Source organism: Pseudorasbora parva, chromosome 20 (genome assembly GCF_024679245.1).
Source record: "Pseudorasbora parva isolate DD20220531a chromosome 20, ASM2467924v1, whole genome shotgun sequence".
Lineage (NCBI taxonomy): Eukaryota > Metazoa > Chordata > Actinopteri > Cypriniformes > Gobionidae > Pseudorasbora > Pseudorasbora parva.
The window spans coordinates 27,843,085-27,855,719 of NC_090191.1; the positions used below are offsets into that span (position 1 = coordinate 27,843,085).

Here is a 12,635-nt window from a genome sequence, read left to right on the forward strand (position 1 = left end):
ATTCCAAGTCTTTAACAGTGTAAAAAGATCAGTATGCATGAAACAGCATTTCACCCCCCCTTTAAACTCAGTTAAGTGACTAGACAAAGCTATATATCTATAATCATTTCTAGTACATTTACTATTTCCCGGATATAATTCAGGTAGCTCGTAAAGTTTTTAATTGGTCCGTCTTCGCGTCGTGACTGCAGATTTCAGAAACCCATCCACAGCACTGACTGAAACACTACGCTTTAAAAACCAAATAATACGTTATAGTTTCTGCACTTTACATTATATTCCTTGTCCTTACACGTCAAAGAGGAAACATTTGCACTCAGGACCGTGGATAATGGAAATCACCTGTAGGCCTGGAAAAACACGTGCGACGGCAGATAACCATAAAGGAGGACCAGGGGGTTATAAGGTAGGATTTGTTATCATTAAACGTTAAATAAAATAGTCTTAACCTATTACATTTGTAATGTCCAAAGTATATAGGCTTCTTGTGACATTTTCTCCTATCGCTAAAGCCCAAACAACATGAATCAATTCACTGTAAGACCACTAAATCACCAGTAAACATGGTAACAACGAATGTATGCTGCTGTAAACTAAAATGGTGCATTTTCTTTTCTCAAAGCAGCCCGAGTTTATTGTATGTCCACTCTCCAGACTTAAATATAGTCCAATAATTTGCTTTGACAGTGGTGAAATGCATCTCTGCCCATATTGTTTGGCTGTACTCATAAAACATTTACCACAACCTCTCAGGCAGGATTTAAAGAGTATTTCAGCAGAGTGTTCTGTTCCTCACACAGTTATACTGTCTCTCTGAATGACTTCGTAGTTTATGCTTATATCCTGCAAACATTACAACACAGATAGACACAAATAGATCAGCATTGTTGTAAATTAAATATTTATTATCACAATATTGGATCAAAAGGAACCATGTCCTGTACCTTTTCTAGTTCTCCATGATCTGGATGCATCTCAAGAATATGCAAAATGGCATCATGTAGTGTGGGGTAAAAGATGGACGTCTTAATCTCGTCATCAAAAAATGTACATCGATGAAGTTTCTCCATGATGTACACTGGAAAATGAACAGAATTGTCTAGATGAAGAGTTTTTAGATTACAATGTCTGGGGGAAAAATATTTTTTTAAAGGAGGTTGTTTTACCATCGCATGAAACTATATAGATGTCCACCTCGATTCGAATAAACTCTTTTAGCATCTATAAGAAAAACAACAGTACTGTTAATGAGGTAAATTAGGAATTTTTGGCCATTTTAGAGGAAACCAGGCCCAGTGAAAATAAGCAGTATTATGAATCTCATAGTAAGCCATTTTACCGTCTTAAGACCTTTGAGTGCAGATATATCTAGGAATGAGACGGCAGAGAAGTCCAGGACCAAACTGTGCATGTTCACAGGAGGGACAGAGATGTTGGCAGGCAGTTCTGTGTTCCAGTTCACCTGGATTGGAAGGCCAGAGAAATCTGTGGGCTGGTCCAGACTCTCCATGCTGCTGTCATCTTCTGATGCGTCTATTGATGGTTGTCTCACCTTAAGGCCTCGCTGGATCAGGAAGGACGTGAATATTACTATATGCATTTCAGATCATGCAAGAACCCAGCTTTTCTGTTTTCCTATATATATATATATATATATATATATATATATATATATATATATATATATATATATATATATATATATAATATAGTATACTGTATGGGAAGTAGGATAGTGTCTTCTTACTAATCTTACTTAAAGTATTTTTAATGTCATGGGAAACATAAATTAAATGTGTCCAAATGTTTGAAACGGATAAATCATAATAGGACGTACATCTGTCACCTCCAGTTCACCATTACGCAGCATTTTTCTGATCTTTCGCAGGGCTTTGTTCCTTTTCTTTAACACTCTTAGGGGACTAAAACCCACCTAGAAAAAAACAAATAATTAGCCCAGAAAAATAACACCTAGCTCTTTCTATATCTGGAGCATAACAAGAAACGTACTGCTTGGACCAATTTGTCTCTGAAGAAATCAATGTTAGCAAAGAAGATGGGCGAGGGGATTTTGAATATTTTCACTCCGTCAGGTTCGGAAGTCTGAGATGGAATAAAAGCACATTGAAACAACATTTTGGTATTTGTAAAAGAAAGAAGAATCTAGAGGAAGGGCAAGAACAGCACTCACAGAGATGTAATCTTTGCAATCCCTGTAGATGTCAGTTCCTGTAATATTGGCCAGGACGGAACAGCGTGGGCTGCAGCATACAAAATATTATCATGCAGGGTCAGTAAAAATTCAATAAAACTGTATGGCATTGATATGTATCATGAATCCACTCTTACAATTGAGTCCTGAAGACCACAGTGAACAATTCTGCCCCAAGACCCACAGCCAACCCCAGATCCAACCCCAGAAAAAGAGAGGCCAGGAAGGTCACCACCCAGGTCACCTGTGAGAAACAGAGCTCAACATTTTGATCTGGACCTCAGTTTTTTCTTTGCAAAAGTGTTTTCAATTTAGATCAGCATATGCTTAGGTTTTAGATTGTATTAAAATAAAAGCTGCCAGGTTATTAGATAATCAAAGATCATTCTCAAAACCATAAAAAGAAAAACTCACCAAATCAGGCCGGTCATTCTTCCATAAGAACGGCAGCTCTCTGAACTGCATCAGCATGCCTTTCAGATTAACAATGACCAGAGCACCTAGAACAGACTGAAAAGAAAAGCAATTTTTTTAGTTAGACTGACTCCTGCATCTCACACAAAAAAAGGTTCTTCAGTGGTTATTTGGGATGGTTGAGGTGCTGTTTAGCACCACTACAATGTAAAGAACCTGTTGAGCCTTTTTTGGTTGTTCAGTGGTTCTTTGGAGTGGTTAAGGTGCTATATAGCACCACTGCTATACAAAGAACATGTTGAGCCCTTGTGGCTCTCTAACTCTCCCTTTGTCTCTTAGTTTAGTTGGGGAAAGGATTAAAACAACATTAAAAAACTGTATTTCCTGAAGATAGCATGGTTCTCAACCTTTTTGCCCCCAAGGCCTCCCTATAAGGAAAGATTCCAGTGCCCCCCACAAACAAGACTTTTTGCCTCAGATTCAAAACAGATTCAAATCAGCTTTTGCCATTGTTGTAAATTCCCATTTATAGCAAACATTTGAGAGTGTGGAGTAACATGAAATGGAGAATGGGGTGGTGGTGGGATGCAACAAGACTGTTTGGATACTGAGAGCTGTCGGTTGCAGTTTGAATTATGTGGAAGGATGAGTAGTGTTGGAGGATGAGAGGAAGATAAGACATGGTGATTGGCTTTAGTCTTTAAATGAAAATACCTTTTATGGTTCTACATAGCTTTTAGTGGTATTTAGCACCATTTGTATTTAGAGTGCAGTCAATAGTTTGTATGACTAAAGGGACATTTTTATGTAAAATTTAAAATGTGAGATTAGCTCTAAATCGATTCATGCATTTTGTATTTAGTGTAATTCTCACCCTGGGCAACGGTTCAAGTAGAAATCCTACTGCGACAATCACAATCAGTACCATCATGGCTGAAAGAACTCCAGCTATCTACAAATGTTATAAAACAAACATTAATCATTGATTCTTTGTTGTCAGCAGATGGTTGCAGATCAAGGAATAGCATGAGTTTTACCTGCGTCTTCCCTCCCGTGCTCTCTTGTATAGCTGTCCTAGAAAGTGCTGTGCTGGAGGCAAATGAGCGGAAAGATGCCCCAAACATGTTGCTTACCCCGAATGCAATGAGCTCCTGTTACAGATACAGTATAAAACGGTGTCTGTGTTATTGGCAAAATTACAAATTCAGCCCTGTTTAGAATTTGCATTGTGTACAGTGATTAGAGCCTCAACTGACCTGGTTCCCATCAATCGTGTAGTCGTGTTTGACGGAGTAGACTTTAGCTACTGAGAAAGCCACAGCAAATCCTACAATGGCCATAGGGAAGGCCTCCACTGCACTCTCCTCAATGACTTCTAGGTTTGGAGCAACTGGTGATTCATAGCTAAGAAAGAGATGTTTACATATTAGATGTTGATTTGATATGGCTTAATAATATAAACTTTAAAAAAAAGAAAAGTTTACATAACTTAAAATTGTAACAGCGTTACACAGCGTTTTTCAGTTTACTTAACTTTTACACAAAGTAGTTAATTCAACTCAATTAACTGAGTAAGGTCACATGTCTACCAATTTAAGATCTTTTATTCCGCTAATTGGAGTTTTTATCATTTTTTTTCTTATAGTGTATCGTTGGATTTCAAAACCGATTGTACATTTAGCACTTTGACCTCCTGTGAGAGTTACTCCCACAGACATTAAGAATTAGCCTATGAATCTCAACATGCTTCATGCCGCAATGCATGCTGGGAGCCATGGATGAGTTTATATTTATATATATATATATATATATATATATATATATATATATATATATATATATATATATATATATATATATATATATATATATATATATATATATATATATGTATGTATGTTCTCCTTTGTCTAGTTTAAACGCATTTGCATGAATAAGAGTGGGATTGAGTTATGTAATGCTAGCAAAAGAATGATTAAAAAATGGTTGCTGTGTTAATTGTGTAAAATATTTGGTATGTGTTAAACTGAAAAAATTAATAGCAAGTGTTAATGCGCTAATTTTGACAGCACTAAATAATATAAATAAAATTTTATCTAATTAATATTGCACTTTTGCATAATTTAGAACAATCACTTGAAATATATCTGTTTCAATTGAATAGACACATTAAATCTAGTCACTTTTTTTTATGATGTCAATTTTGTATATTACATATTGTTAGATTCTCACCCGTTCACCATCTCCCCAACCACGACTACACCAAACCGCTTCTCGAAATTGAATGCATAAGAGACTCCACAAGCAATAACAGTCTGTTGGGTAGATTTGCATTAAGTTTGATAGATTTGATATTGGATAGATTTGCATTTGGTTTATAGAAGTGATATATTTTGTCCTAGTGTGGTAATTTTACCTACCATGATGACTTCTATAGGTATCGGCACAGGTAGTTTCGACTTGAATCTGTCATTGATCTCCTTTACAATAAGCACCAGGGCCATGATCACAATAGATGTCACCAGGTCAGCTACATTCGTTTTAGTGATTCGACTAAAAACTTCCACCAAAGTCTGAAATCAAAGATGAAAATCAAATGTTTGGTATATCCACTGAAAAGTCATATGGAGCTACAGTATGTGATGATAAAATGTTTATATTGGGGAAGAACATTAACTCACATGTACAATGGCAAGTGGCCCGTTTATACCAGGAAAGTCCAGTCCCAACACAAACCTGAGCTGGGATACCAAAATGTGAACAGCAGCTGCAGTGGTGAATCCTGACACCAGAGTATCTGACAGATACATGACAATGAAGCCCACCTGTAGCAGCCCCATTATAAGCTAAAAAATGAGACAAAAGAAAATGTTACAAATACAAAAATTATATTTATATTGGGGTTTATATTGGCTTGTCTTTTCGAGAATATACCTGAAATGCGCCCATGAGAAAAGTAACCGAGGAAGCAACTAGAACTCTTTGCTGTTCCATGCTCAGCCCTTCAAATCCAGTGATGTTTGCTGAGGGTCCCTCATCAGGCACCAGTCGTGTGACAACGGCACCCACCATTAGACTCAGAATAGGGAAAGCCCCTAAAACATGGTCCAATTAGAAAGTGCTACCTCATGCACTCATGTCTAAACCTTCACTTCTAGTTCATTAGCCTCCTATGATGTTGTGTGTACACGTACAGTCAAAACAAAAAATATTCAGATACCAGATATAATTTTTTAATAGTAGGTACAGGACACTATAGGTAATTTATGTAAGTGAGGTTAGCAAAATAAAGTAAACTGTGACAAATTATCCCCAAAAATTCTTCGTACACTGGACTACCAGTAAAATTGATACAAATCTGGGAACAAAATGATTCAGACACTTTGACCTGACCATGTGTTACTTTAATCGCTAATGCGACCTTTTCACCACAGACTGAACAAAATTAAGCATTGCTTGGTCATTGGCTGACCTAAAATGTAATCCATTACATACATTTCTATCGAAGTTATCTGACATTATCAAGATGAATTAGTTGACACAGTTTAACTCTGAGTTCTTGTCATAATCTTTTACCATGAGAGATGTTTGAAGGTGTCTGAATAAATATTGATTTGACTGTATCATGTATAAAAGCAGTTGATAATATATCACGCACCTACTGACAGGTGTCTGGAGGTGCCCAAAAAGAAGTAGACTATTGCGGGGAAAAATGCAGTGTACAGTCCATATCCCGGTGGTAAGGAGGCCAGCAAGGAAAATGCAAGTCCTTATACACAATAAGGGTGTAAGTTATTTTTTATAATCTATTTCTGTATCACAGAAGTCTTCAAAAAACTTTAGCCAGTCTGTGTTAAAAAAACATGCAATACCTTGTAGCACAGCCACTAGTCCAGTGCTTATTCCTGAAACAATGTCACCCAGCAGCCATTCTTTGATGTTGTAGTTCTTCATCCATCCAATGATTGGAAGAAAGGAAAGAGCTGCATTCTTTGCACGATTCATGTCACAACTACAGTGTACAAAATAAAAACACAATTTGCTAAAGCTTCCTGTTGCCTCACATGGAGCCATACATTTAGATCCATTCGCTATCTCAGTAACAACTGGTACCGTGCTTGTAATACGATACCATATTTCAGTTTATTATAAATGCATTATTTAAGACAAAGACTAACAATAAATGAATGGTGACTATATGAACGGACAGATTCTTACGTGAAGTAGTCTTTCAGATGGTGCCGTAGAGTTTTGCGGCTCCTGTTGACTCTCTCATGCTGCTCTGCAAAGGAATCCTCTGAAAACAGAGGCCTGACCACCACATAGTGTCTGCCGAAGGGCTGCATCCTGATGATTTAGTTCTCAGATGCATCTCGAGGGCTTTATATAGTTTGGTTTGGTTGATGAGGGAGCCATCATTAGTCTTATCACAGATATCATGGGCTGTCTTTTGCGAGCATTAATCATTGATGGATTTTATAACTATTTTTTTTTCAGTCATTCTTCCTTATTTTAGTGAAGGAAACAAAAATAGAGCTGCAGGAGAAGTATGTGAACTCACGTGGATTTGAATTTATGAATAACTGCATGGAAGTCATAACAGTGGATGGTGATTAACTTCCTCCGTTTAGCCTAATGAACAGCTTTTGAAATCCGCTAGGCTTTATGCAACAATATGAACAATACTTATATTCTCCAGACTGATCTCTCTTTTGTTCGAGGAATGGTTCAGTTTCAGATACAATGTTTCTTGTGAATGCTAATGTCTAACCTACACTTGCAATCTATTGTTTGGACTCCAGGTCTTCAGCTTTGCAGGTTAGTCTCTTCACACTATTTTGCTTAGTGGGTTCACATAGCTTTTTTCACTTTGCACTGTAAATGTGTACTCAATTAACTTATTACTGACATTAAAACGTGCCATTGTTTGTGCATTATGTGTTATGCAGATTGTTTATATGGCTTAATTGAAGAGCAAGCCACATTTTATGACCGATTTATGTTTAAAACCACATTAAGTCCAAAGGTTCACAAATACTTTTTTTCCCTGCTACTGAATTTCCTTTTGCCCGGATTTGAAATTACTCAGACTAATTAAATACGTCAGGTGTTGGCTGTTAACTGAGTCAACGAGTGCACGTTGTATTTATATAAAGTATTGTGCGATATGACTGCAACTTCCACTTTGTAAAATGTGATTTAACCAAATAGATTTTGTTCCTGGATCAATATCCTGTGTTTGTCCAGGAACCACATTTCAATCACACAGATTAGTTCTATAACCGTAATCCTAACCTACACCTGAAATCGGAGAGGCATTATTAGGTTATCTTGTTGTTCAGCCTAATTTCTGATTGGTTAATATGAATGTTGTTCCATACCGGAAAGGAGGTTACTTCTTAAATCACATTAAGTAATATATTTTTACAGCATGTGTTTCTCTTTTGTTTTTTTTGATGCAGCATATAATTATAATATAATGCAAGTAAAATTCCTTTATGGTTCGATTCCAGGAAAGAGTGCTTTATGCTGCTTCAACTTACTAGAATTATCCGAACTTAACTTAGTCACATTAATTGACAGATTAACATTTGATCAGTGTTTTATTGCTTTTTATTTCATTTTATTTTTTTACATTTTTCAGTCCTGTTTTCTCTTTAATAAGTTGACCTTTTTAATCATGTTTGAGCAGTGGTTTTAAAGTGTTTGAGTAAATGTAATTAGATACTGTACTTAAGTATCTTTTTGGCTACATTGCGAGTATTAAAGATATTAACATTGTTTACTCTCTCTTGATTGCATTTTTGAGTATGTACTCTTTAGTCCAATACATTTGTATTGAGTAATGCAACTACACATTACGTTTTTCATGGCCCCTAACTTAGATGCGATGTTGCCATTTACAGGGAATTGAAGATACTACTGTGCACTTTACTCCCCCAAGCTTACCAACAAGGCTACTGACACGAATGTGTGTGCACTGTGCATTAGCAGGTAGTTGCTGAATCGCAGGTGTTTCATATATGAGATGAGGTCATGATGCATCCGGTGATGAAGTCTAAACCAGCATGTCGATTCCAAGTAGGCTTTGACGTTTTTAGGCTTTTATAATAGTTGACATAATTTTATTTATCCATTTATAATGAAGAGACCTTTCAAAGATATTGGTTGTGCTCTTTTTGACAACTTGAGCTTAACTAAGACTTGAGTGTGTGTGTAGGCATTTAAGAGGCTGTTGTGTTGATTGCAATATTGAGATATTTTATTTTATTTTATTTATTTTAAAATAAAAGTGTTTGTTCTCCTCACAGGTTTTTTTTTCTTCTTTTTTACTGGGATGTCTCTTAGAAGTTTAGTACTAGTGCCATTAATGACTCACCCTAATGTTGTTCCTCACCCATAAGACCTCCATTCATCTTCACACACAGTTTAAGATATTTTATATTTAAGTCCCAGAGCATATGCAGTCTATGCCCACTTTACTGTCCATGTCCAAAAAGCCAAAACATCATCAAAGTAGTCCATATGTGACATCAGTTAGTTAATTAGAATCTCTTGAAGCATCGAAAATACATTTTGGTCCAAAAATATCAAAAACTAGGACTTCTTTCAGCATTGTCTTCTCTTCCGTGTTCCTCCAAAAAGATTCAAGCGGTTCATGAATCAGTGAATCGATCAATGATTCGGGTCTGAAATCACATGTCATTGGCGACCCGAATCATTGATCGATGTCACATATGGACTACTTTGATGATGTTTTTATTATCTTTCTGGACATGGACAGTACAGTGTACATAGACTGCATAAGGTCTTACGCGTGAGGAACAACATTAGGTCATTAATTACATAAATTTAATTTTTGGGTGAATTAACCCTTTAAGTAAAAGTAAGTAAAATACTTGCTAAAGTAAGTAAATCTTGCCCTGGAGGGCCAATGCGCTGCAGAGTTTAGCTCCAACCCTAATCAAACACACCTGAGCATGCTAATCAATGGCTGCGTCCGAAACCTGGAAAATGCTGCCTTCAGAGGTAGCGTTTGAAGGCACGAAGGCATCAATCCACGTCAGAATCTAATGTTAGCTTCACTTCCTGTCTCCTGAGATACCTTCATCTGATCAATTTTTGAAGGCAGCGTACATGTATTCTTCGCTGCCTTTGATATCCCACAATCCTGTGCTTTCCATTCAGTGACAGTTGAGCTGGGAAAATAAGATGGCGTCCAAAAGTTGCGTTTGCTGATCAATTTGTGTGTAAATGAATGTTTTTTTTACCTATATTTTCGAGTTGAAGCAACAACCTTAGTCCTAATGGGTTGTTATCATGGCTATCAAAATCCAGTGTTCTGTATTTTGCGTACGTGAGTTTTTGTTGTAGGTGGCTATTGTAGATGGCTATATAAAAAAAAATATATAAAAAAAAATTCTGTACTGTGCTAATTAATTGAGACTTCTAACAACTCTTACAGGTTGTTGGCCTTGTTTGTTTTGTTGCTTCTATTGCTCTCCCCTTTTTTGTAAGTCGCTTTGGATAAAAGCGTCTGCTAAATGACTAAATGTAAATGTAAATGTTTCCACTTCTAATGTAATTTCTAGCAAGAAATTACTAATGTAGTAATTAAATATGTGTTTAGTTTTCCCTGATGCTCTCTCTATTTTGCTGTAGATCATTGAACTGTTACACTGCCTTAGACGTCTGTCTGAAATTAGCTTTGTGAGGTGCCTTCGTGCACAAAACGCTGCCTTACAAGCCATTGCCTGATAAGGCAGCGAGGCAACGAGTCAGCTGTCTAGGTTTTCGGACGCAGCCAATGTCTTCAGGATCATTAGAAAATCACAGGTGGGTGTGTTTGATCAGGGTTGGAGCTAAACTCTGCAGCGCATTGGCCCTCCAGGGCAAGATTTGAATAACCCTGAAATAGATATTCTAGGGACAGGTTTCACAGACTGGGTTTAGAATAAGCCAGGATTAGGCCTTAGTTTAATTAGGACATTCAAGTCCACATTTAAGAAAAACAATGCTAGACAGTACCAAATTAGGATTCTTTGGCTTGTATAAGTTTTATGAAGATTAGTTATTAATATTGTTTTTTACTCCTCTGTCACTGTATGTAGCTGATATGATGTGCACATGAGAAATCCACAGTAGTGGGAGGGTTTGCACCATGGAGACTGACGAGAGGCAGCGTAGGCGTAACAGGAAGCCCCCTGGGTGGTACCAACGTTACAGGGAACCAGGGAAGTGGTGGGAGCCATGGAGGCGCCAGTAGTTCAGGGAGCTTGGCTCGGCCACTATGGCCAGGGGCATACAGCACATCCTACACACCACCCCCAATTTTAATGGAAGGAGCTATGGTGTTGTGAACCAGAGCATACTCTGGAGCGGGGTGTGCGGGGCCCAGACACACAATACCAGCACCATCATAATGCTCTCTGTGCTGAGGGCTGTAATTTCTCTCTTGAGAGCAGACTCGGGATAATATAATAGTGTCACATTTGGAGGACAAACAACCTCCAAATGTGACACTATCTGCCTGGTCTTATTTTTTTTTCATCTTTTTTTCACTTTTTTTTCATCTTGTTGTTGCCTCTATTTGGGTTTTACATAAAATAAAAATACAAGTAAAAATAGCCAGATCTGTCAGTTAGGTATTTTTTGTTTTTTATTGACATGACAAATTGTAGCAAAAATTAAAGTGCTCTAACAACAGTTATTAGTGGAATAAATTTACTGACATTGAACATGAGATGGATGAAATGAAGACCAAGTTCCAGTGAAATATCTTCATAATCCTATATATGTCTTAACGTACATCATGTGTGTATTTTGTGTGGCATTTTCTCTTTGCAGATAATGAGTTAATGAAATGTGACAGCATTTAACTGAGTTTATGTAAAAACAATTGTTTGTGAAGTCCAAAATTAGCTAAAATTTGCAGTATTTGAGTACTTCATGATAATTGAAAAAAGTGGTATAAAGTCATTGGATAACTTTAATGTTTTTGTGCCTATATTTATTAAAACTATATCTAACACTAAGGATGATAAATTAAATATATATTTTACTTTTGTTTATCCTTAACTGAACAGAGTAGGTCATACTTGCATGTTCTGTTAAACTAAAAAAAAGAAAAAGACATGATTGGTAGGAAACCAGTTACAGAAGTTAAAGTTTATTGACATTTTAAATAAAATGTCAATACATTTTAAAATAAATCATTTACTTTTTGAGAGTGTGCTGACAGTCTATGTAATTGATATGCTGAGCTCCAGAAAAGCAGTAATGGGGTGGCTTTGACAGTTACAGATTTGAAAAACAAAAAGAATATGAAGAACCGTTTCAGCGTATAAAGGGTTCTTCAGGATGATAGAATAGAAATAAATAGAATTGTTTCTGCACGTAATTGTTACATTACTCTGGTGTGCATCTTGAGACTAAACCATGGCACTGACACTTGGTCACTTGGTGACACTTAGTTGACACTTGACTGTGAAACTTGGGGCAAGACTTTTACTCAAGCTGTATTGAAATTGGTGACTTTTAACTTGTAATGGAGTCATTTTCACTGTAAGGTTTCTCAACTTTTCAGGTACTCTTTACAAATCTCTAATTGAGACTAGAATTGGTCTATTCTTTAGTGTAAAAGGAATAAAACATATTTTTTTATATATTACATGCATGTATGTTTCAGCCCTGTTACACTGTGACTTTACCAATTTGACATTTATGATCATATTTGATGAAGTCATCATCAATAGCTTTTGAATTTTCCTTATGACAAGTTCTTTTGTTATTCTTTTGTTATTCCTCTTCACTTCCTTGACAATAACTTCCTTTCTCGTACAGTTAGTTATTCATTTACTGCTAGGAAATTGATTTATAATACGTATTACTCCAGTAAAAGTAAAACAACTTTATTTGCATGCTGCACATGCTTTTATTTGTTAAGGTTTGTCTCAAATGCATGCTTTTTATTTGATATGGCTTGTCTCAAATCAGGAAGGACGGTGTA

At 36.5% G+C, this 12,635-nt stretch overlaps 1 protein-coding gene across 1 annotated transcript; it reads right to left on the reverse strand.

The window, feature by feature from the left end:
- Nucleotides 1–133: 133 nt before the first annotated feature.
- On the reverse strand, nt 134–7,184 carry slc26a3.1 (solute carrier family 26 member 3). Its single transcript, XM_067426906.1, has 19 exons — nt 6,845–7,184; nt 6,499–6,638; nt 6,285–6,395; nt 5,561–5,721; nt 5,308–5,472; nt 5,047–5,199; nt 4,859–4,941; nt 3,883–4,030; nt 3,664–3,777; nt 3,501–3,578; nt 2,627–2,722; nt 2,350–2,456; nt 2,192–2,261; nt 2,011–2,103; nt 1,838–1,933; nt 1,340–1,564; nt 1,167–1,221; nt 945–1,078; nt 134–843 (listed from the first exon to the last, which is right to left on the reverse strand). Exons 1-19 carry the CDS (start codon nt 6,970–6,972, stop codon nt 793–795), a joined length of 2,208 nt encoding a protein of 735 aa, XP_067283007.1. The 5' UTR covers nt 6,973–7,184; the 3' UTR covers nt 134–792.
- Nucleotides 7,185–12,635: the final 5,451 nt, after the last annotated feature.

Coding starts and splice junctions, on each gene's coding strand:
- slc26a3.1 (XM_067426906.1), bottom strand. CDS start 6,972: ATGCAGCCCTTCGGCAGACACTATGTGGTGGTCAGGCCTCTGTTTTCA. Junction 5,200..5,307: donor GGCCACTTGCCATTGTACAT/GTGAGTTAATGT, acceptor CTTTGATTTCAG/ACTTTGGTGGAAGTTTTTAG. Junction 2,104..2,191: donor ATTGCAAAGATTACATCTCT/GTGAGTGCTGTT, acceptor ATTCCATCTCAG/ACTTCCGAACCTGACGGAGT.